Here is a 25,429-nt window from a genome sequence, read left to right on the forward strand (position 1 = left end):
TAGTTCTTGTTCCTCTGAAAATAATAAGACTGAGGGTGTTGAACTATCTTTCTTTTTTGTAGTGCTTGAAAAATGAAAAAATTTGGTCTAAGTCACAGGCAGGAGGACAAGGTGGCCTAATTGAGTATATAATGATATCAAGGGTCAATCAATTCACACAGTCTGCAGCAGCTGACACCTATTCTTTTTCTGTCTCTCCCAATTAGTTGTATCTATCTATTATTCACAGACTACCTCTCCCATTTTCTATAATAAGCACTGCAGAAATCAAACTCAACAGTAGTTGTCCAATATTTTAGCCATTTCTTTCTTTATCTCTAGTGCTGAGCGATGTGCTATGAGGTCTCCTCTCTAAGCTGTAAAAGTCTAAAATGGCTGCTGCTTTCCCTGCCTCAGCTTTTATAGTGGCTATAATAGTCCCTCCTGATTGGTTGAGCTATATTATGTGAAGTGATAGTTGCAAGGCATTATGGGGAAACCACGCAGACGTGCAAGAGGCTATATTAGACCTCTCTAGCTTATACAATTTTGGTCAATGTGTAAAATATCGCAGTGTATTTTTTGGGCAATTCACACATATCAAATCAAAAATGATTTGAATTTGCCAGAGCTTGCAATTTTAGTGAAAATTCAACTCGAAGTCGATTTGTATAGATTCGCTCATCCCTAATATCTGCTCTACTTTGCATTTAAGCCAGCTTTTCTAAATCTTACCCTGAATCTTATCATTATCGTCGAACTGTTCGTCGAACACCTTCGAACACCGTTAAAACCAATGGCAGGCAAAAAAAACACATAGAAAACACCTTCAAAGGTGTCCAAAAGCTGACAAACTACTCAGAAGACATAACTAACACATGGAAAAGTGACAAGTACATATAGTCATGCGAAAAGAAAAGAGGTGGAGGAGTAAAAGGAGGGGGAAACACAGATATAGGCATGTCATGCCCTTCTAAAATCCAAAAAGTGAGAAGCCGACACGGCCAGTCCGTTCCTGCCCGTGCCACCTCCGTGTCGCCTGGTTTGTGCCAGAGCCGCGGTGGACCCTGACGGCCAGCCCCCCTCTCCCAATACTGGTGCCTGTCCGCTGGTGGGTCGAGCCCCCCCGCGGCGGGGGGGGGGAGTAACATCTGCAGAAGAAAGACCATCTTCCAGCCAAACTAACATGTCGACTTCTTTTCGTGGGCAATGTGATACGATCCCTTTGTTACGGACATGCCCATCGCTACAAATTCCAGATGAGGCACAAAAACAGCAGGTGCTTCAGCGGATATCAAGTGCTCCTTCAAGTGGGCTCTCCTCTACCTCAATTTCAACATCACAAATACTCCAGTCCTCAGAGGTGTCACCCCAATCGCACTTGCTTCCTCACAGCTCCCAAGTCTCCAGCTGCCTGTCTGAGTATGGGGTAACACAGATGGTTGAGCCTGCAGAGCTGTTTAGTCATACTATAGCCTGGGAAACGGAGGTCTGCTCCAGAGCTTCTGTTAATCCAGATGAGGAAATGATCTGCACTGATGCCCAGAATCTTTATAAGTCGGATCCAGGACCAGATGAAGAAGGTTCTGAGCATAATGTAGACCCTCATTCCCAAACTGTAACTCCTGTTGGTGGAGACAATGATGAATACCTGATTAGAGCGACAACTTGACTTTTCGGTCAGGGCAGGAAGAGGTTGGCTTTGAGGACGACGGGTGTGATAACACACAGGGTGATGATGACAAGGTTGGAGATCCCACTTACTGTCAACCCACAGTCAGCCAGTCGATGAGGTCACCAGGGCCTTTGCCTGGCCTTGGGGATGTCGTGGTGGTCGGCTCCCTGGCCCGTACCCTGGGGTCACTCTTTAAAAGGGTGGATAATTGTTAATTTTATAAGAGTTCGTGACGCCACCTGTGGTATCTGGTGAGAAGCACCAGCGCTGCAGCAGTCCACTGAGGCCCATGATAAGGCAGCTCGATGGTATAGCTCCCCACAGGTGGAGCTAGGATTCAGGGCAGCGTATGCAGGGGGAATGCAGGACAGGCGAGACCCAGCTGGGTCAGAGCAAGAACGGGAACGGACACGGTAGTCACTTCAGTACCTTTTACTGGAGGAAATTCAGGCACATCCTGGAGCACTGTAGGGTGAAGGGTGCATATCAGGATCCTCCCCAATGAGCGGGTGTAGGGCCTCCTGTTTCTTGCCTCTGCGTAGTAAGTTTCTGACCTGCCTGGAGCTAGGCCTAACTTTGTCTCTGTCCTGCGCTGGCTGACATTGTGGTAGGGCCTTCTCTTAGAGTTCACGCTCCGAGTATGCGGGGCCTAAGCGTCTCCTGGCTCTGTTACGTATCAGCACCTTAGCGATCCTGGGACTTGTAGTTCTCCAGGGATTCCGGTTATGCCTTACTGGGTCATAGAGATCCCGGTAAGCTCGGATCCGGTGTCCGGTAAATGCTTCGGGGTGAGCTGGTTAAGCTTCTCTGCCCCTTATGGACTAACTCGCTACTCGCCTTCGGCCTACTCGGGCCCTCACTAGGCTATACACACTAACGGCAGCTTGCCGCGCTTCACCGATCTTATGGCGCCGGCACACCTTAAGCTCTATCTGGGCTCCCTGAAACTAGCTAGCAGGAGCCTCGTGCTCCACTGCTGAACTATTAACTGAGTTCTCTAGACTAGACTGAGCTCCACTGCAGACTGACCTCTCTTAGGCTTCTCTACTGCAGGAACTCTTCAGAGGAACTGAACTGCCTAGCTCCACCTTCCCTATTTATATCCCTAACGGGCTCCCTCTGCTGGTCTGAGGTGGAAGGTGGAGATGTGTGAATGTTTATGGGGGCCTCTTGTGGAGGATTCCATCAATACACTCTTCTAGGATCTGTGATACCAAGCGCAGGGGGGCGTCACAGATGCTATTGATGACGAGGTTAGGTTGCGCCTTCCTGGACAGAGACGGAGTACTGGAAGCACGTCAACAACTGCATCCTCAACCACAACTCTGCCTCTGACCACAAGTCGTAGTGGCTCTTCAGGTCGCATGGGCATTTATTCAGATCGATAAGGATGACCCAACTTGTGTTATCTGTAATATTTGTCACCAAAAGCTAAGTAGAGGCCAAAAATCCATAGTTTGAGTACTTCATGCATGTACCGTCACATGGATATGAAGCATAAGTTGCAGTGGGAAGCTCACTGTGCTACAATGCGACCTAGCAGGCTGGGCCAACCACCGTCTGCCCCATCTTGTGCATCTGCGGCCTCTTCATCCTCTGTGACTGGGGGGACACCAGTCACACATGTTTTTGGACGCAGGCCTGCCACCTCTTTACCTGTAACAGCCAGTGTGAATGGCAGGACGTCAGTTCATTGGGAAGTGGAAACACCTGCTGGTGTTGAGCACTCTCTGACATCGAGAGCACCACCTTTGGATCAAGGCAACCTAACATGTCCGCCTGCATCTTCCACACAGACCGGCAGTTTGCCGGGGACACCCTACTCAACCCCGTCAAAGCACAACAGCCAGCCCTCGGTCCCTCAGATGTGGAAAAGTAAAAGACCATTTCCTCCTAGCCATGAGAAAGCTAAGAGGTTGAATTTCACCATCTGCAAGCTGTTGGCTACAGAAATGCTGCCTTTCAGCCTGGAGGACACAGTGGATTTTCGAGACCTTATGTCCGTCGCAGTGCCCCAGTACCAGATGCCCAGTCGGCACTACTTCTCAAAGAAAGGTGTGCCTGCGCTCCACCAGCATGTCGCACACAACATCACCGCTTCTTTGAGAAACTCTGTGTGTGACAGGGTGCATTTCACCACAGACACTTGGACGAGTAGGCATGGACAGGGGCGTTACATGTCGCTGACTGGGCACTGGGTAACTATGGTGACAGCAGGACAAGGGGCTGCTGTCCAAGTCTTACCGAACCCACGAGTTTTGCATCAATCCTCTTTATCTCGAAGTTCCTCCACTGCTTCTGCCTCCTCAACCTCCTCTCGGTCCTCCACCTGCACCCAAAGCCTGTCTGGTAATGCCACCTGCTTTCTAACTGCGCAGAAGGAATCCTGCACACCTCCTTACTATGCTGGCAGCAGGGCTCAACGGCATCAGTGTTTACTTTGAAATGTCTGGGAAATGTGAGTCACACAGCTGAGGACTTGTGGTCAGCTCTGGAGACCCAGTTTCATGAATGGTTGTCTCCACTGGACCTGCAACCAGGGAAGGCCGTGTGCGACAATGCTGCAAACCTGGGTGCGGCCCTTCGCCGGGGCAATGTCACACACGTGCCTTGTATGGCTCATGTGTTGAACCTGGTTGTCCATAAATTTTTAGCCCACTATCCAGGACTAGATGGCCTTCTGCAGAGGGCACGGTCGCTGTGTGCTCACTTCCGCCGTTCGCATCCCACAGCTCAACGACTTACATCTCTACAGAAGTCGTTGGGCCTGCCAGTTCACCGGCTGAAATGCGATGTGCCGACACGGTGGAATTCAACTCTGCACATGTTGCAGCGACTGTGGCAGCATCGACAAGCCCTGGTGCAATACGTCCTGATGTATAGCCTGGGCCAACGAGATCCAGCGGTGGGGCAAATCACGCTGCAGGAGTGGTCTCAGATCAGGGACTGATGAAGTTGACGCGCCCCCTGGGCCGTGGGGTACCCTGAGCCGGGCCGGTAGACACTGGGGGTTGTAGTCACTGTGGCGGTGACCTGGTCCGTGACCCAGGGTGGTCAATCCAACGGTAATTTGTATATATGGATTTTATAATGTCCGACTACGCCACCTGTGGAGTGCGGCCAAAGGGGCCGCCGCTGCGGAACAGTCCTCTGAAGCTGGTGGTTTTGCAGCAATGGTATTATTACTCACCACAGGAAGAGTGTAGCTTCAGGGCAGTGTGGGTGAATGATGGTGGTTGTAGTGCAGGGAGTCAGTAATGAACACAGAGTCCGTGTGATGCAGTCCCAAGATCTTTACTCACAGTTGTTGCAGTCCAGATTACAGGTACCAGAGCAATCTCACCCGTCGTGCTTTGCGTACTCAGTGAGGGGCTCAGTCCACCCCAGATAGCTCCGGAGTACTTAGCAGGACCCCCTTCTGTGTGTCCTTTCTCTGGCCTTCTCCCTGCACCTCACACCCAGTGACACTTCTATCCGGTATCCTCGGGCCTTGGCTGGCGACTTGTGTTCCGTCCCCTGGGTCCTATGTGGCTACCTTCTTAGTGAGTCTGGTGTGGACTTTTGCCTGCAGTACATGAAATGCTGCAGCCTCCGGTTTCTAGTTGAGCCTTGCTGTTTCTCCTCTAGTTGAGGGACCGCTTCCCCTTATCTGGCCTGACCCCTCTACCTCCTGGTAGCAGCGGGAGTACGGGTGGCCTTCTGCACGGCCCGTAGTCCTAGGGTCCCTTTGGTTCCTGGAGCCTTCCTGCTCCCACTCCTCTCTTCTCTCCTTCAGTCCTGGACCTCCCAGGCTAGGCCCGCCTCCGGAGCAGAGCTCATGCCGAGCCTCTGCTCCTGTCACTTTTCCTCCTCTGACTGGCTTGCTCTTTCTAAGATAACTTCCTATTTATACTCTCCCTGTCATGTGCTCCCATAAGCTGCTCCCCTAAGCACCCACTACATAGGAACCTCCCGCCAGCTAGGGACCTGGGACTGTGTTCTCCCTTAGGAGCAATCTCGCCCTACCCCCACTGCGGGTATGTGTTGGATGCAGGTGTTAGGGTCCCGAGCCATATGCCTTCCTTACCTGAGGGTGAGATACCACACCTCTGGGTGAGATGCAGTAACTCTGTGGCGACTGAACCCTCAGGGGTGCCACACACCCTTCTGCACAGTTTTGAAATGGCGACGAAGATGTTTAGTGCTGACGACGATGCCATTATCAGCATGACTATTCCGGTGATTTACATGCTGGAGCACACATTAAACAGAATTCAGAGTGAGGTGGTGGGACAAGAGGAGGTGGAGGAAGTAGAGGAGGAGTCGTATGCGGAAGGGATAACATCTCCAAGGTCCAGATGGTTGGCAGCACCAAGGCGGCAGGCATGGGAGGGTGGGGGAGAGGGATTAACCAGGGTGCATGGTAGCAGCCAAACTGTTGAGGGAGGTGCAGGAGCCAAGGAAGAAGTGGAGGATGAACTGGCGATGGGCATGGAAGACTCATCAGATGAGGTAGACCTTGATCACATTTCTGTTGTGCGAGGTTGGGGGGAGAGGGCAGAGGAAGGAAGCATGATTCTTACCTTACTACCAACACAACAAGGACTTGGTCCTCCTGGATGCGCAAGACAAATGAGTGCCTTCTTGCTGCACTACCTGCAACATGACCCTCAGATTGCAGAATTCGAAGTAATCCCGACTACTGGGTTGCCACACTCTTAGATCCCCGGTACAAAAGTAAATTTGCCGAAATAATTCCAGCCATAAAAAGGGATTGACGCATGCAGGAGTATCTGCAGACGCTGTTGCAGAATCTTACATGTGCTTTTCCACAAAACACCAGTGGTGCACGAAGTGAATCTCACAGTTCTAACTTGCCAACCGTGGGACTGTCGAGTCTTCATCACTCAAACCGTAACATTAACACAGTATCTGCTGGTAACAGCAATTTTGTGGAATCGTTTCACCACTTTTTTAGACCATCCTTTGCAAGGCCACAGGAGACAAGAAGTCTGACACATAGTCAATGCCTAGAGAGGATGGTGCAGGAGTATCTCCAAGTGAACATCGAAGCCATGACTGTGTCACTGGACCCTTGCTCATTTTGGTATTCCAATCTGGAAAAATGGCCGGAGCTCGCCACTCACGCCTTGGAGATCTTGTCATGCCCTGCAGCCAGTGTTCTCTCTGAACGTGTGTTCAGCGCTGCTGATGGTGTGCTGACAGATAAGCGCACGCGGCTGTCCACTGAGAATGTAGACAGACTCACGTTCATAAAGATGAACAAATCATGGATTCTCAAGGACTTTTCTAACCCTGTGTTATCCTTGGGAGACTAAAAGCTTGAGGATTTGGTAATATCACCTCACCAACCTTTTTAAGCAACTGTGGGGCAATTGATGCCACTTAACCCTAGAACCCATGACCATAAAAATCCACACTTTCATATACCTGGGGCCTTTTAGGCCCGTGTGCAAATAACATGGAATAACTCAAACTCAAATGACAAACAACTATATACATGAAGAATACCTAGAGTTTCAAAATTCTAACTAAAGTAATCTTGCAGAAAATAGAAAACAATTAACAGGGCGGGACTGCGAGGCCCCAGGTATGCGTTCTAGTGTTAAGTGGTGTCTGTGCCACAATTTTGGGAAAAAATGGAGACTCTTTTTGGAGTCCCCTTGCTGTGTCTTACGTGACGTTGGCATCGTCAATTCCAGGTGGGTTGGGTCGCCCCCCCTCCATTTTAGCTGTAAGAAACTACATACACTATGGCTTGGGGTAACACAGATGGTTGAGTCTGAAGAGCTGTTTACTCAGAGGTCTGCTCCAAATCTTCAGTGTCTGCTAGTCAGCGTAGAATTTTTAATTGCATCTAGCCTAGGCAATACTTTGGGCGTAGTAGCCCAGCTGCGAAGCAAGCTGCACCGCCTGTGTATCTAATAAGAATTTTTAAATGCATCTAGCCTAGGCAGACTGTGGGGACCCCCAACCAAACCCAGACGCTCAGCCCCCCTACCGCCCCCCTTTCCTTGACAATACAATAATGTAACTCTTACAACTGGATGGGTGAGGATCGGTCACAGCTTTATTAACTCTTTATACTCATTCCATTAGAAAGGCATTTTATTTCTAAAATAATTCAGCTTGTTGCAGCATGCCCTGGGTCTCCACTCCGGCAACTTGGCCAACAAGTGTAACTCTCCAACATGTCCTTTCTATTTCCAGGCCACGGAGGTTCCTGCGTTCTCGTATGCAGGACTCTGACCCCCACCCATCACTCTTAACTCTTGTTCCACTCCGTCCTGGAGTCCTGACAGGAATATGTCCAGTCCAATATCCATTAAGTGAACACCGTCGGGCCGTATGAGGCCTGCTTTATCTCCTTCCAGTTGTCGGTGTCATACCACTACACCGCCTCTGTCTCTTCTAAATTTTGCCATCCGAATATTTATTACCCGCCTTGTCCGTTCGATGACCGCTATCAGCACAATCACTGACCATACTATAGCTAGTTTTGTGAAAAATTCTCTGAAGCGCTCAGTGTCTAGTTTCATTATTGCCATTAGTTATGCGCTCTTGTGATGACCTAGGTTGTTTCCCCCGGCCTGTATAACTAAGATGACCGGACATCTTGCCTCTCTCCCTACCTTGATTACCTCCATTAGTACCTGTGGCCATAGCAGGCCTCTAATACCTCTCCAGTTGAAATATGTGTTATGAAACTCTAATTTCCTCCCACCTGGGCGGACTTTCGCCCTTTTTTCTGCCCAATATATATACGAGTGGCCTATCACCCACACTGTTGGCTTAGCATCACCTGCAAAAGAAACCACGTTAGGATAACAAGTCCAGTCTTATGTATCTTGCCAAACACGTGGATCGCCATCTCCCTATCCTCTGAACTTCCGTTTCTGACAGTCCTGCTCTTGCTGCTTCCGTGGCCGCGCCTATGCGGAATGAGTGTGTCCCGTAATCTTTGGGGTGGTTCCCTGCCGATGTTATGCATTTATTAAATATAGCTTGGAACTGGTATCTTGATAATGGTGTTCCATCAATGTGTGATAGGAAGAAATTACTTTGTGATCTGATGGTTAGATATGTTTTTACTATTGTTACCCGACTCAGTGTACCGTTTGTGGGTTGTAGAAGTACCCAAGAGCCCCTGCCCGCTGGAACCGTTTTCGATTTGTGTATGCGTAGACGTATTGCATTATTGGCTATGACTACGTCCTGGTGTAATAAGCCTCCACTGGTGGTAATTTTGGATTGAGGGACTAATTCGCTTATGCATAGCGCCCCGAAGAAGGCGATCACAAATGCAGTAGACAGTAGTGTTGCTTCAAATTGTGAGTGTCATGTTAATTGTGTTAGGGATATGATGTGAGAAATCAGTTTTAGTGACACGGGACGGGACGTCTACACTCCTGACTTGGCTGACCCCTTTTCCACCCTTTTATGGATTGTCTGATGATGAATCTTTGTCACATCTCCCCAATTCAGTAGTTGGAAGTGAAATGCTACTCCAGTCAGACACCGCTGCGCTGACGCCCCTGATATGCCCCTCATCATTAGCTGGTGGAGAAATTCTATGGTGACTTGTGATCTGGCTTGTTCACATTGGTCAACCCTTCTGCCTGCTACTAGTCATGTCCACTCTTCCCATGCCTTACCGTATGCTTGCCACATCGACGGGGCAACTGACGCTCTGATTAATGGCATCAACTATTCGCCACTAGATCCCATAGGGAAGGTGTGCAACTGTTGCCCGATGGGTGGGCGTTGTGGAAGAGCTCTGTGAAAATCTGCCAATTGAATTGTTATAAAGCGTTAGCAGCAGCTTTAGACCCCCCAGCATAGTGGCTAGCGCGGACCCATACATTGTGTTTTAGGCACAGGAATGCTAGCCTGGGTAGTAGGCCTAGCACTGGGAGAGACGATGATGCCATCTTATTAATGCAGTGCGCTAGGCTGGTGTTTTTTGTTATGAAGCGTAAATTTTTGTAAGCCAGGAGCGCGCCCCATATTTGTATTGCTACCACTATTGGGAAGAAAAATTATTTTCAGGGCTAGATGCAGCTAAAAATTATTATTAATTTAAAAGCTGGTGGAGCTTGGTATAGATGGCCTAATACAATGAGTCCCACACACTGCTAGAAGGCCAAATATTTTTTCAGAGGTAGATGCAGAAAAAAATTATATTCAGTTTGCAACCTGATGGAGGTCAGTATAGATGAAGTAATAGAACAAGTCCCACACACTGCTAGAAGGCCAAATATTTTTTCAGAGCTAGATGCTGATAAAAATTATTTTTAATTTGCAACCTGATGGAGGTCAGTATAGATGGACTAATAGAACAAGTCCCACACACTGCTAGAAGGCCAAATATTTTTTCAGAGCTAGATGCAGATAAAAATTATTTTGAATTTGCAACCTGATGGAGGTCAGTATAGATGGACTAATAGAACAAGTCCCACACACTGCTAGAAGGCCAAATATTTTTTCAGAGCTAGATGCAGAAAAAAATTATATTCAATTTGCAACCTGATGGAGGTCAGTATAGATGGACTAATAGAACAAGTCCCACACACAGCTAGAAGCCCAAATATTTTTTCAGAGGTAGATGCAGAAAAAAATTATATTCAGTTTGCAACCTGATGGAGGTCAGTATAGATGGACTAATAGAACAAGTCCCACACACTGCTAGAAGGCCAAATATTTTTTCAGAGCTAGATGCAGATAAAAATTATTTTCAATTTGCAACCTGATGGAGGTCAGTATAGATGGACTAATAGAACAAGTCCCACACACTGCTAGAAGGCCAAATATTTTTTCAGAGCTAGATGCAGATAAAAATTATTTTGAATTTGCAACCTGATGGAGGTCAGTATAGATGGACTAATAGAACAAGTCCCACACACTGCTAGAAGGCCAAATATTTTTTCAGAGCTAGATGCAGAAAAAAATTATATTCCATTTGCAACCTGATGGAGGTCAGTATAGATGGACTAATAGAACAAGTCCCACACACAGCTAGAAGCCCAAATATTTTTTCAGAGGTAGATGCAGAAAAAAATTATATTCAGTTTGCAACCTGATGGAGGTCAGTATAGATGGACTAATAGAACAAGTCCCACACACTGCTAGAAGGCCAAATATTTTTTCAGAGCTAGATGCAGATAAAAATTATTTTTAATTTGCAACCTGATGGAGGTCAGTATAGATGGACTAATAGAACAAGTCCCACACACTGCTAGAAGGCCAAATATTTTTTCAGAGCTAGATGCAGATAAAAATTATTTTTAATTTGCAACCTGATGGAGGTCAGTATAGATGGACTAATAGAACAAGTCCCACACACTGCTAGAAGGCCAAATATTTTTTCAGAGCTAGATGCAGATAAAAATTATTTTTAATTTGCAACCTGATGGAGGTCAGTATAGATGGACTAATAGAACAAGTCCCACACACTGCTAGAAGGCCAAATATTTTTTCAGAGCTAGATGCAGATAACAATTATTTTTAGTTTGAAACCTGATGGAGGTCAGTATAGATGGACTAATAGAACAAGTCCCACACACTGCTAGAAGGCCAAATATTTTTTCAGAGGTAGATACAGAAAAAAATTATATTCAGTTTGCAGCCTGATGGAGGTCAGTATAGATGAACTAATAGAACAAGTCCAACACACTGCTAGAAGGCCAAATATTTTTTCAGAGCTAGATGCAGATAAAAAATATTTTTAATTTGCAACCTGATGGAGGTCAGTATAGATGGACTAATAGAACAAGTCCCACACACTGCTAGAAGGCCAAATATTTTTTCAGAGCTAGATGCAGATAACAATTATTTTTAATTTGCAACCTGATGGAGGTCAGTATAGATGAACTAACAGAACAAGTCCCACACACTGCTGGAAGGCCAAATATTTTTTCAGAGGTAGATGCAGAAAAAAATTATATTCAGTTTGCAACCTGATGGAGGTCAGTATAGATGGACTAATAGAACAAGTCCCACACACTGCTAGAAGGCCAAATATTTTTTCAGAGCTAGATGCAGAAAAAAATTATATTCAAGTTGCAACCTGATGGAGGTCAGTATAGATGGACTAATAGAACAAGTCCCACACACAGCTAGAAGCCCAAATATTTTTTCAGAGGTAGATGCAGAAAAAAATTATATTCAGTTTGCAACCTGATGGAGGTCAGTATAGATGGACTAATAGAACAAGTCCCACACACTGCTAGAAGGCCAAATATTTTTTCAGAGCTAGATGCAGATAAAAATTATTTTTAATTTGCAACCCGATAGAGGTCAGTATAGATGGACTAATAGAACAAGTCCCAAACACTGCTAGAAGGCCAAATATTTTTTCAGAGCTAGATGCAGAGAAAAATTATTTTTAATTTGCAACCTGATGGAGGTCAGTATAGATGGACTAATAGAACAAGTCCCACACACTGCTAGAAGGCCAAATATTTTTTCAGAGCTAGATGCAGATAACAATTATTTTTAATTTGCAACCTGATGGAGGTCAGTATAGATGGACTAATAGAACTAGTCCCACACACTGCTAGAAGGCCAAATATTTTTTCAGAGCTAGATGCAGATAAAAATTATTTTTAATTTGCAACCTGATGGAGGTCAGTATAGATGGAGTAATAGAACAAGTCCCACACACTGCTAGAAGGCCAAATATTTTTTCAGAGCTAGATGCAGAAAAAAATTATATTCAATTTGCAACCTGATGAAGGTCAGTATAGATGGACTAATAGAACAAGTCCCACACACAGCTAGAAGCCCAAATATTTTTTCAGAGGTAGATGCAGAAAAAAATTATATTCAGTTTGCAACCTGATGGAGGTCAGTATAGATGGACTAATAGAACAAGTCCCACACACAGCTAGAAGGCCAAATATTTTTTCAGAGCTAGATGCAGAAAAAAATTATATTCATTTTGCAACCTTATGGAGGTCAGTATAGATGGACTAATAGAATGATGCTATGCCCAAAAGGTTTTACTTCACTAGGTGCAGTAAAAAAATTGGTATTCTATACGCAGGTGGTGTAGCTTGCAACACAGATAGGCTACTCCACTGACTAACACACTCTGCAATAAGCCAAAAAGGATTAGCTGAGCCAAATGCTGTGAAAAAAACTTACACAGCACTGGCACAGACCTGCCTGGCAAAAACTTATAGGAACTGATGTAACTTAGTGCTGAAAAGGACTGCAATTACAATTAGTCTTTACTCCCACAACCTATCTATTTAAGAGCACAGACCTGCCTGATAAAAGTCATAGGAAATGCTGTAACCTAGTCCTTAAAAGGACTGCAATCACAACTATTCCCTACTCCCAAGCTATCTGTAGATTTGTGCGAAAATTGGCTTTAAATTAACACGGTATAGCGCAACAGCAACAGCGGTGCCGTCTAACACGCAGCTGCAGCAGTGAGAAAATGGTGGCGACAGGGAAAATGGCTGGGTCTTATAGGGCAAGGACATGTGACATACACAGCCAATGACACATGCCCTTGCTTGTGTGAAAAAAAGCACTTCGCTCCGTGTGTGCGCTGCTGATAGGCTGACAGATTGCACCTCCCCACTGTAAATGCGGGAAAGAGAAAAAAAAAATGGAGATCTTCATTATTCCTGCTGAGATCCATCCCCTGCCCCTCTCCCCGCCCCGCTGTACACTCAAACTGCGTATTAACATTAATTTTCATCATTACTGAGAAAAAATCCAGTTATGATTTTGGTGCACGAACAGTTATCGAACATAACCTCGAACAGCCGAATTTTTTTCAAATCGTTCGTGTTCGCCGAATGGCTCGAACACCACCCAAAACAGCTCGAATTTGAGATTGGCGAACAGTTCGAGTCGAACAACGCTCATCTCTAATTATGAGTTTCATGTAATCATCTCAAATCACCTAACAGCTATTTAATATTGCCTAGAAAGTGATAACACAATGATATAGTAGCAGAAGCCAATTTCATCTGTAACTCATACTTGCCAACTCTCCCAGACGTCTAGGAGGCTCCTGGAAGAAGTGTATTTCTTTCTGAATTGTTGGCAAGTTTCCCAGACACCGCACAATCATCCAGGAACCTCTAGAAAAGCAGCATTTCCCAATGTTTTCATTGCAGTTTAGTCAACTTCTGGCATACAGAGGCATATTAAGGGGTAGGAATGGGGCAATGGGGCAGGTGAAAGACATCGTTGAGGCCTACCAAAAGTGGTTGAAGGTAGGCAAATAAAAATGTGTGCTCTATCGCCCCTCATCTACTGGAAAGCAAATGTTGAAAAGGCTGCAAGTATGCTATAATTATTTCTAGTGGGGGCTATACAACATAGAGGTATTATCTATCACTGATATGTGCAAGTATGGGGTACTAGTGCTGATCTGCATCTACTCTGTATTCCGGTTTTCATGAACAGATGAAGGTTGATAGCTCGGGAGGATTTGTTAAAAAAGAAAGCAATTTGAGGCTATTTTAAATTTGTAATTATGTCATAAAGGCATAATGAAAACAAAAATGTGGATTGGAAACGGCAAATTGGATGCAGAAAAGGATGCATAACAATTTTATAATCTAAGTCAAGTATGATATACTCAACTGCTGTACTATTTATATATGTTGTTCTATATTTTGTTCAAAGACTTTTATGTTTGAGCAACGACATTTTTTTTAATTAGCTAGACTATTGAACCATTTCAATAATTTATGTATTATATACACATTCGCTTTCAACTTTCAGTTACAATCATTGATATATTTAATACTTTTTTGCTCAGCCTGGTAAAATTTCCTGCATAACCACGTTTTTCCAGCAGTAACATTAGAAATTCAGTTTTCTAACTCTGCTGAACGATCTGAATTAGTACTTCCCATCATGTGACAGATTGATTAGAAAACACAGAGCAATAAAAACTAACAAAATGCCAGTGTCGGGCAAAATTGTTTACATTTTCAGTGACAGTTTTACAATGGAAGTAACTATACAATAAATAATATCCACATTAGCTAAATGTAATGCTATTTGGTCCGAATGTCAACAATCCCTGCCGGTAGTGTTTATCATTTTACTGCCTCACGCGGATAAGTGAATGTTTGCCTTTCAGATCTGTTCTTCACATCATTAATATTTTTATGAAAGCTCATAAATTTTGAGCTTATAATTTGCAATTTTCATTATGTAGGAAAGGTTTGTGTCAGTATAACCCAGATCAGTATAGAATAGATACAACATTGCCTAGAGTAGCGTTAAAAAGTTAAAAAAAGAAAGAGCACTGCATTTAAACTGTGTAATCGCCTTGCTTTATTTTATTGCTTGCTGTGACAAGTAACAGGAGTACAGAATGTATTTTGAAGCCGAGATATTGCAGCTCCGAACACATTGTGCACATAAAGAAAGATCAATGTCTAGCAAGTTACCGAATGTACTAGTGGCCAAGAAATGTGTCATTCTTAGGCCTTGTTTGGTGCAGTTTTGTGTTTCTTTGGATCTATGAATCTAGTGAACAATGTAGAAGCGGGTCAATTAATATAGTGTTACCATACTGGTCAATAGATGTTTTGTCAGAAGCAAGCTGATCATCACAAAGCTTCTCAGCAAATTCTTCACCGGTGTCATGGACATATGAAACATAGCAACGTGACTGCTATGCAGCCTTTGGAGAGAGTGGTCCCAAGCCTGGATGGGTCCTATATGGTTTGCTAATAGGCCCTGAAAACCTAAACAGGACTCGCCTCTCCATAGGGACTTTCCTGGTATATTGTATATCTGCAAAATGTTTGTTCTTGCACCAACTACTTCTGGCATCAAAAAATGTATCTTGAACATTGTGTATATAAGATCTTAAAGAAATGCCATGTAACCCCCAAATTAAGCTGTGTTATTTTCTTGGAAGATCGCTTCTCATCATGCAGAAAGGTCCCCTTTACGCATTTTTTGGTTCAGCATAAATTATTGTCTTGTAAAATACAACATAATTTCAAGTGTTTTATAATTGTTTCTGGTGGTCTTTCATGTTTGTAAAATGCTGTTTTTCCAGTGTTTTTCAAGTTCTATAGAGAAGTCTACTTTAAAATTTAAAGAAAAAAATACATACTCAGTGCATGTAGTGTCTTGAAATAAATTTCACTGACCCCCCCCAAAAAACGTATGTAGTTCATTTTATATTTCAATATTAACTTTAAAGTAATATCTGGCCCTAGCATTTAGACTGCGTGCCTATGGTGAGTTTTGGGTGAGTTTTTGACGCTGCTATTTTTACTGTGTGAAAAATGCAGCATCTCACAGTTCGAGCAAATTGGATGGGATTTATAGAAATCTCATGCCCACTGTGCTTTTTTTTATGCAGCGTAAACTGACCTGCGATGTGTGTTTCAAATCTGAAACATAGCAATCTCTGTTGCAGGTATGCTGAGTTTTATGTCCAGAATTTTCCCATAGACTTCAGTGCATTTCTGCGATGAAAACGGATCAAAAGCGCATGTAATCTGCACATGACTATATCAATAAAATATTATCAAAGCCAAATACCAGGAAGTATGACAACCAAAGCAGCTTTGTTAAAAACATGACATATCAACAAGAGACAAAAAACGCAGGGTCAAAAACGTGATAAAAACACAATAAAAAAAGCAAGTAAGATAATTTGCATAATAGGTGCAGAAAATCTACAACATCAAAAACTCACCAAAAGCTCATTGTGAGAACGTAGCCTTAGAGCTTAACTTAATCCCTATTGAAATGCCATGAAAAACACCAAGTAAAAGGAGCATTTATCAAGTAAACATGCACATAAGTAGTGACAGGTGATCAGCTGCAGCTAAAGTGTCTATTTTTCTTTGATTTACTTATATTCTTTATTTTAATAAATGTATCTGTGTTAATAACTATATTGAAACTTTGTTTCTTTTTCAGGTATAACTACTGTACTGACTATGACAACCATCAACACTCATCTCCGAGAGACATTACCTAAAATCCCATATGTTAAAGCCATTGACATGTATTTGATGGGATGCTTTGTATTTGTATTTTTGGCCTTGCTTGAGTATGCCTTTGTCAACTACATTTTTTTTGGAAGAGGCCCACAAATGCAAAAGAAACTTGCAGAGAAGACAGCTAAGGCAAATAACGATCGCTCCAAGTTTGAAAGTAACCGGGTAAAACTCTTTTTACTGTATTTAGATCAAATTGCACATTTTTATGATGCTGTCCTTGGTAGTTGAGATAGAACCCTCAGAACAATGCTTAATGTTTAAAGGGTAAAGAACTGCGCTTTTCGATACCTTTTGACCTAAAAGTGATCCCTTAGGCTCTTTTCTAATACCCCTAGGCTCCACTGTGTCAGATATCTTTTGCTTTTTCCTAAGAAGAATGGGGTACAACGTCAACTTTTCACTGTAGGAAAAACACAGAGACCCAGATAAAACTGAAGGACAAATTAGAAGACAATAGGATCTGTCAAGATCCATCATAGTTGTCATTGCACCATCAATTACCAAAGCCATGACACTCCAGGGAGTCTTTAGAGTAGGCAGTCTGCAAGTATAGCACATCTTTCTGTCACAGAGTACTAATCTAATGTACGCATTAACCCACCATTTATAATGCTGCACTCTTTATGAACAAGAGCGAAATACAATCAAATACAGTCTCAGATCTAAAACCGTAAGCATGTGCAATCTCTTCCGATGCACTTTTAAAATAAACATGTCCTGTAATAAATCTGAACACAATACATTCTGCAGCAGTAAACAAAATCACCACTTCACTGAAATTTCAATTTAGGCAATACAGTCAATGCTCTCATGCAGTTCGCCATGTGTGCCTGGTTCCATCATTTAATAATAATATAGTTGAAACATTTATTTAATCAGTTCCGGTCTGATAAGAAGGAGAAATAGTGTATACTTTACGCCTGGCATATTCAGGTCTGACAATTTTGTCAGCATTGTAAACTCAGCAGCTAAACACAGGATCTGAATGGCATGCTCAGTGAACAGAAATAAACGGTGAATAATAATTATGTGTGCCTGTCTGATCATCATGGTTTCCACCAAATAGCTCAAAAAAGCAATAAGTTTGGCACTCCAATATATAAATCTTTATATTAAACAAGTTACAGAAAGAGACACTTCCATTTGTTCAGCAAATCCTATAAAACAACACCACATTAAGAGACATTTACATTTAAAGAAGCACTCCTCCCATCAAAGTTTTTATCCTATTAATATATTGCAGTCATCATATTAAATAGCACTGTGTACTTACAATTGATCATTTTGTCCTTGTATCCAGCTAATTCTTCTCTTTTCCATTAGGTCTGAGACATCACGTGATTAAAAACAGACTTGCTGAATCCTTCTAAGCTCTATGTAGAAACATGAAGTCTCTTTTCCCTGAATGAGTCATGAGTTACTGCAAAAGTCCCTGGCAGGGGGAGGAGCTGAGTCAGGAGTTGAAGAGGGGAATAAGTCATGCAGGGACAAGAGACTTCCTGTTTCTACATAGAGCGGAGAATATAGAAGAATTATCTAGGTAGAAAGGCTAAATGAGCAATTGTAAGTACACAGTACTATATCATATGATGACTGCAATATATTAAGAGGATAACAACTTTGATGGGAGGAGGGCTTCTTTAACCCCTTTAAAGCCCAAGACATATTAATACGTATCTGCGCCCTGGCCTTTAAGAGCCTGATATGTATTAGTACGTCTTTGCGATCGCGCCCGCACACAGGCTGTGTGGGCGCGATCGCCGCCGGGTGTCAGCTGATTGTCACAGCTGACACCCGGTACTATGTGCAGGGAGCGGTCCTGCACTGCTCCCGGCACATTAACCCCCGCAATGCTGCGATCGAAGTCGATCGCAGCATTGCGGTGGCAAAGGGAGGTGATCGCAATACTCTCCTCCTCTTCCGGCCTCCAGCGCTGTCTGCCGCGGCTTCCCGGATGTTGCCATGACGACCCGATGTCGTCATGACAACATCGGGGTCACCAGACAGCAGTAAGATAGTTTGGTCATGCGCTGTGCATGATCAAACTATCTTCTCCCTGTGCAGCGCTGACAGCCTGCATAGCACAGGGATGGTGCTATATTCCTGTGCTATGCAGGCGATCAGAATAAAAAAAGTGAAAGTCCCATAGTGGGACAAAGTATAAAAAGTAAAAAAAAATGTCAGAAAGTGAAAAAAATATATATATTTTTTTAAAATATAAAAATTAAAAATAAAAAAAATAATCCACAAAAATAAAAATATAATGTACCCATCAATAAATATTATTATGGAAAATAAATAAATAAATAAAAGTACACATGTTTGGTATCGCCGCGTCCGGAACGACATGACCTATAAAATTGTCTCACTAGTTAACCCCTTCAGTGAATACGGTAAAAAAAAAAAAAAAAATGAAGCAAAAAACAATGCTTTATCATCATACTGCCAAACAAAAAATGGAATAACACGCGATCAAAATGACGAATATAAATAAAAATGGTTCCCCTGAAAACGTCATCTCGTCCTGCAAAAAACAAGCTGCCAAACAGCTCCATCAGTCGAAAAATAAAAAAGTTATAGCTCTCAGAATAAAGCTATGCAAAAATTTTATTTTTCGATAAAATTGCTTTTATTATGTAAAAGCGCCAAAACATAGAAAAATTATATAAATGTGGTACCGCTGTAAACGTACTGATCCGAAGAATAAAGCTACCTTATCAATTTTACCACACGCGGAACAGAATAAAAAAATTAAAAAAAAAACTATTCCTGAATTGTTGGCTTTTGTTTATTCTGCCTCCCAAAAATCGGAATAGAAAGCGATCAAAAAATGTCACGTGCCTGAAAATGGTACCAATAAAAACGTCAACTCATCCCGCAGGAAACAAGCTGTCACATGACTCTGTTGGCCAAAATATGGAAAAATTATAGCTCTCAAAATATGGCGATGCGAAAACTAGATTTTACAAAAAAATGCGTCTTTTAGTGTGTAATAGCTGTCAATCATAAAAACCCAATATGATTCTGGTCTCTCTGTAGTCACACCGACCTGAAGAATAAAGTCGTCTAATCACTTATACCGCACGAGGAACGGCGTAAAAAAATAAACTCTTGGGTTAGGGTTAGGGTTGTGCTAGGGTTGGGGTTAGGGTTGTGCTAGGGTTGGGGTTAGGGTTGGGCTAAGGTTAGGGTTGGGCTAGGGTTAGGGTTGGGCTAGGGTTAGGGTTGGGATTTTTTTCAAAAGTGAAAAAAAAAAGATGACGATATGACAACTAGTGTTGAGCGCAAGTGCTCGCTACTTGAGTTTGCATTGGGTGCTCGGGTATGCATTGAGTATCGCGGGTGCTCGAGTCTCCGCCCCATATGCTTCGCGGCCAAAAAAATCTTGCGGGGATTGCCTGCCATGCACGAGCGATCCCCGCATGTTTTTTTTGGGTGTCTAATAACCATGAAACATGCGGGCGGGGACTCGAACATGTCACTCGAGCACCCGTGATACATGGTGCATACCTGAGTACCCAATGCAAACTCAAGTAGCGAGCACTTGCGCTCAAGACTAATGACAACTTATTCAATATGATGACCTAATGTTATCAAATTCTGTGTCGTACCTCTGGGTTCAAAATGTTCACTATACCCCTTGATAAAATCCTTGAGGGGTGTAGTTTCCAAAATGAGGTCACTTGTGGGAGGTTTCCACTATTTAGGCACATCAGGGGCTCTCCAAATGCGACATGGCGTCCGCTCTTGATTCCAGACAATTTTGCGTTCAAAAAGTCACACAGTTCTCCTTCCCTTCTGAACTCTGCCGTGCGCCCAAACACTGTATTTTCCCCACATATGGGGTATTGGCATACTCAGGAGAAATTGCACAAACGTTTTTGGGGTCCATTTTCTAATCTTACCCTTGTGAGAATAAAAAAATTGGGGCTAAAACATCATTTTTATGGAAAAGTTTGATTTTTTTATTTTCACGGCTCCATGTTATAAACTTCTGTAAAGGACTTGGGGGTTCAGGGTGCTCACCACACATCTAGATAAGTTCCCTGAGGGGTCTAGTTTCCAAAATGGTGTCACTTGTGGGGGGTTTCCACTTTTTAGGCACATCAGGGGCTCTCCAAACTCAACATGGCTTCCGCTAATTATTCAAGCAAATTTTACAATCAAAAAGTCAAATGGCGCTCCTTCCCCTCCGAACCCTGCTGTGCGCCCAAGCAGTGGTTTTCCCCCACATATGGGGTATATGCTTACTCAGGAGAAATTGCACAACAATCTGCATGGTGCAATTTCTCGTGTTACCCTTATGAAAATGCAAAAGTGGGGGCTGAAAAACATTTTTGTGGGAAAAATTTGAAAATTTTATTTTTATGGCTCCATGTTATAAACGTCTGTGAAGCAACTGGGGGTTCAAGGTGCTCACCACACATCTAGATAAGTTCCCTGAGGGGTCTAGTTTCCAAAATGGCATCACTTGTGGGTGTTTTCCACTGTTTAGGCACATCAGGGGCTCTCCAAATGCAACATGGCGTCCGCTAATTATTCAAGCAAATTTTACATTCAAAAAGTCAAATTGTGCTCCTTCCCTTCCGAACACTGCCGTGCGCCCAAACAGTGTTTTTTCCACACATATGGGGTATCTGCGTGCCCAGGGGAAATTGCACAACAAATTTTGGGGTTTATTTTTTCCTGTTACCCCTGTGAAAATAAAAAAAATTTGGTCTAAAGTAACATTTTTGTGAAAAAAGTTAAATGTTCATATTTTTCTTCCACATTCCAAAAATTCCTGTGAAGCACCTGAAGGGTTAATAAAGTTCTCGAATGTGGTTTTGAGCACCTTGAGGGGTGCAGTATTTAGAATGGTGTCATTTTTGGGTATTTTCTGTCACAAAGACCCCTCAAAGTGACTTCAAATGTGATGTGGTCCCTAAAAAAATGGGTTTGTAAATTTTGTTGGAAAAATTAGAAATCGCTGGTCAACTTTTAACCCTTGTAGCTCCCTAATAAAAAAAAATTGTGCTGATGTAAAGTAGACATGTGGGAAATGTTATTTATTAACTATTTTCTGTGACATATCTCTCTGATTTAAGGGCATAAAAATTAAATTTTCGCCAAATTTCTGTTTTTTTTCACAAATAAACGCAAGTGATATTGAAGAAATTTTACAACAATCATGAAGTACAATATGTCACGAAAAAACAATCTCAGAATCAGGGGGATCCGTTGAAGTATTCCAGAGTAATTGCCTCATAAAGTGACAGTGGTCAGAATTGTAAAAATTGCCCTGGTCATTAACGTGCAAACCACCTTGGGTTGTAAAGGGGTTAATAAATTAAGATAAGTCCCAGTGATTGTTTTTTTTTCATGCCCACATGTTGTCACTATATGTACATGAATATATTGAATATAGGTCACTGAAAAGAAGACCAATGAATGGAATCATCAAACATTTTCAACCAGTGTACCCCCAACCTTTTGAGGGACACGTGAAAAAAGGGTCTAGTGGCTAAGACAAAACATACCTCTAAATTCCTCTAACCTAAATGTGTAAAATATCCCTTTAGTCTAAGTCTACATGAAGCCACAATTGTAGAGCGGGACATTTCAGCTCTTCACATGTTCTTTTCTTATGTATTGCTATGTAAATCAATACCCATTTTTTGATAATGTGTATAATTGCCACTTTGCCATATTCTTGTATATAGCGTTTTCATTTCCCATTGCCTATATATTATTAACGTATTCTGAAGTGGTTCTATACAGAAAGTATCATTACTCAAATTCCCCATCTCAGACACAAATTCTACTTTTCACAAGCCCGGTAAACAAATGATTGAATCAAAGCTAATTAAAGCACCACTCTAGTGGTGTTTTTAATTTCAGCTCTGAAGTGGTGCAACTAATCGGAGTTTCTTCACTCTAGTATTGTACTTACCAGCCACAGTCTTCACCTGTTTCCAGCACCACTCTGGTCCTGATTCACTATTTTGTGACCACAACTTCTGACTGACCGGAAGTCAGAAGTAATGGTCACAAGCTTTCAATGTAAGTCTTTGAGAGCCTCATTCTGACTCTCATAGACTTACATTGAGAAGTGACTTCCAAATTACTCCAGCAAACACTGGAGATATCCTGCAGGTCACAACCTGCAGTAGAGGACCGGAGTGGCGCTAATAACAGATGAAGACTGCAGCTGGTAAGTACAATACTAGGGACAGGGAACTTATATTAGTGCCACCACTCTAGTGGTAAAATAAAATCACTGGCGTGGTGCTTTAACCTAGTGAGAGCCCAGGTAGATCATTCTGCTGCTTTTAGTGAAAGCATTAAACTTCATTGCTGAATTCACAGCCACACCGCTCACTACTGCTGTATAATGTCTTCCATACTGCTGCTTATGTCTGCTTTCTACAAAGAAAGGAGAGCAGGAATCTATCTTTTCTGTGTACTGTGGATGGGAGATATCATACCAGTTGCCCTCCACCTATTAGCTTAGAGAGAACTGAAAATTAGAGAAGAATCCTAAAGAGGGAAAAAGTCCTGAAGAAATCAGGATACAAGTCACATAATAGGCAAAAATAGAAGTATACCTCATGTACACACACTCAACAGCTTATTCTGAAAAGTTACCTGAAAGGAAAGGTACAACTTAATATATAGTACCAATCAAAAGTTTGGACATGCCTGTTCATGCTATTGTATTCCTTATTATTATTGGAATGTTCACATTGTTGATTCAGACTGAAGGCAGCAAAACCAGCAAGAAACACATATGTGGAAACAAGGAGTAAAGTAACATGTGTCAGACAAACAAGAATTTGTGTTAAAGCTCAGATTCTTGAGAGTGCCACCATTTTACTCTGATGACAGCTGTACACCATTTGGCATTCTTTTAAGCAGATTCATCAGGTGGCCACATAAACTGCTTTTTCACCAGTCTTAAAGGAGTTTCCAGAGGTGCTAAGCACTTGCTGGCTGCTTTGCCTTCACTTTGAAGTCCAACTCATCCCAAACCATGTCAATTGGGTAGAGATCAGGTGATTATGCAGGTCATGTCCTCTGATGCAGCATTCAATCCTTATGATTTTTAGTCTCTTAACCCTTGCATAACCTGGAGGTGTGTTTTGTGTTTTTGTCCTGTTGCAGTGTTTGTACTACCAAATGCAAACCAGACAGGATGGCGAAATTTGTTGCAAAATTCTGTGGTAAACATGCTTGGTAATTGTGCCTTGATTTAAAAAAAAAATAGTCTACAATGTCACCAGCAAATCACCCACACAATACATCTCCTCCTCCATGCTTCTTGGTAGGTACCTGTTAGGCATCGGGTGTTTGCTGGATTCGAAATGGGTCCAGAACCTTCTTTGGTCTCCCATTCCAGTCCAGCTGGGGCTGATGCTGCGCAGCATCGTCATCAGTCTCAACGTCTAGCTGGTCCACGAGACGTACAGGTTGTCTCTTGGGTCTTTGTTCCTAGCAACATGAAGGACAGGTTGCGGAGGGAGACAGGGCTGTTGAGGCCTAAGTCCAGGATTCTCTGTACTGAGCATGCCCGTGACATGGCGGACCGTGATTGGTGGTTTGGGAGTCAGCTGATCCGGTGACCTGGCACCGCCTGATTGGTCGCGGGTGACGTCACCAATGGTGCGATGGTGGGCAGGGCTTAATCTTTAAAAAGCCCTCCCACAAACATGGCGGCGTGCTCTGATCATTGAGCTGTGATGGTGTTGTGTGGACGCTTGGTCTCTTGGGCTCCACGTGTGCGATAGTTTCTGGCAGGCAGGTTTAGTGGAAATAGGCAGGCTTAGATGAAATAGGCTGGTAGCTTCATCTGACAGTCTGGCTCTGACAAAGGGGTCGCCTTACACCCCGAGCAGTCTGCAGACACCCTATTCCCGGTACCACCTGTAAGCCATGTGGAGAGATACTCCTCAGTCCGGTAGCACGCCAGCTCGGAGCACGTATTCGCCGGCGTGAGTCACACACGCATCCTAGCGCCAACTGTGTAGTCCCTGTGCTGCAACAGGACTATAGATACATTATCGCATATCTCTCGTGCAGTTAACAGAGAGAGTGCGAATCCCTATTCCCGTTCCAGTGTGCAGTAACACGGAAGGGATTGTAATTTAAGTTGGTTGTTTTACCTTCTCACCCAGAAGGTGTTCGGCCGCAGTCCTCCAGGCTGCATCGCGGACCCCGGGTTCAGTTGCTTTCCATTATTTAATAAAGTTGTTTGCAACCGTCCGTTTAACAATACCACACATATAGAAATCATCTGCTCACATTTTTTGCATCTGAGTAAAGATTTCCACTGATCTATTGTCCAGTCCTTGTGTTGCTCTGCCCAAACAAGTGTTTTCTTGTTTGTGGTCCTCAGAAGTGACTTCTTCACAGCAATTCAATTATAAAGGCCTACTTATTGTTATGAACTGCTACAAGCACTAAGGAAAGATAGGAAAACTGTCCCTACAATAGGACTAAGCTGATTCCCTACGATGCAGTGGGGGACCTGTTCACCTGTTCCTTGTGAACAGACCCGCCCAAGTCCTCGGCTAGTCTGAACGCAGACCTATTGATATAAGGGAGGGGTCCCTACAAGAACTAAGGACTGGGATATAGATGGACACCTCCTAGCAGAAATTGTAGCAGAACAAAGACAAACAAACAAAAATACTAGTGGTCCAAGGACCAAGCAAACTACTGAGTTAGGTACAAGGCACCTGGCTAGCTTAAGAGTAAATGAAACACTGAAGTCCAGCAAGGCCAGAAGGGCGGA

General features: G+C 43.2%; 1 protein-coding gene across 1 annotated transcript in view; it reads left to right on the forward strand.

The window, feature by feature from the left end:
* GABRB3 (gamma-aminobutyric acid type A receptor subunit beta3) overlaps positions 1-25,429 on the forward strand; it is a 279,637-nt gene that overhangs the window by 241,308 nt on the left and 12,900 nt on the right. The window contains exon 8 of the mRNA XM_073664539.1: positions 16,574-16,818. Coding sequence (XP_073520640.1) covers positions 16,574-16,818 — 245 coding nt within the window. The remainder of the gene's footprint in view (positions 1-16,573; positions 16,819-25,429) is intronic.

Source organism: Phyllobates terribilis, unplaced genomic scaffold (genome assembly GCF_046119375.1).
Source record: "Phyllobates terribilis strain yellow unplaced genomic scaffold, ASM4611937v1 Scaffold_2__4_contigs__length_985480577, whole genome shotgun sequence".
Lineage (NCBI taxonomy): Eukaryota > Metazoa > Chordata > Amphibia > Anura > Dendrobatidae > Phyllobates > Phyllobates terribilis.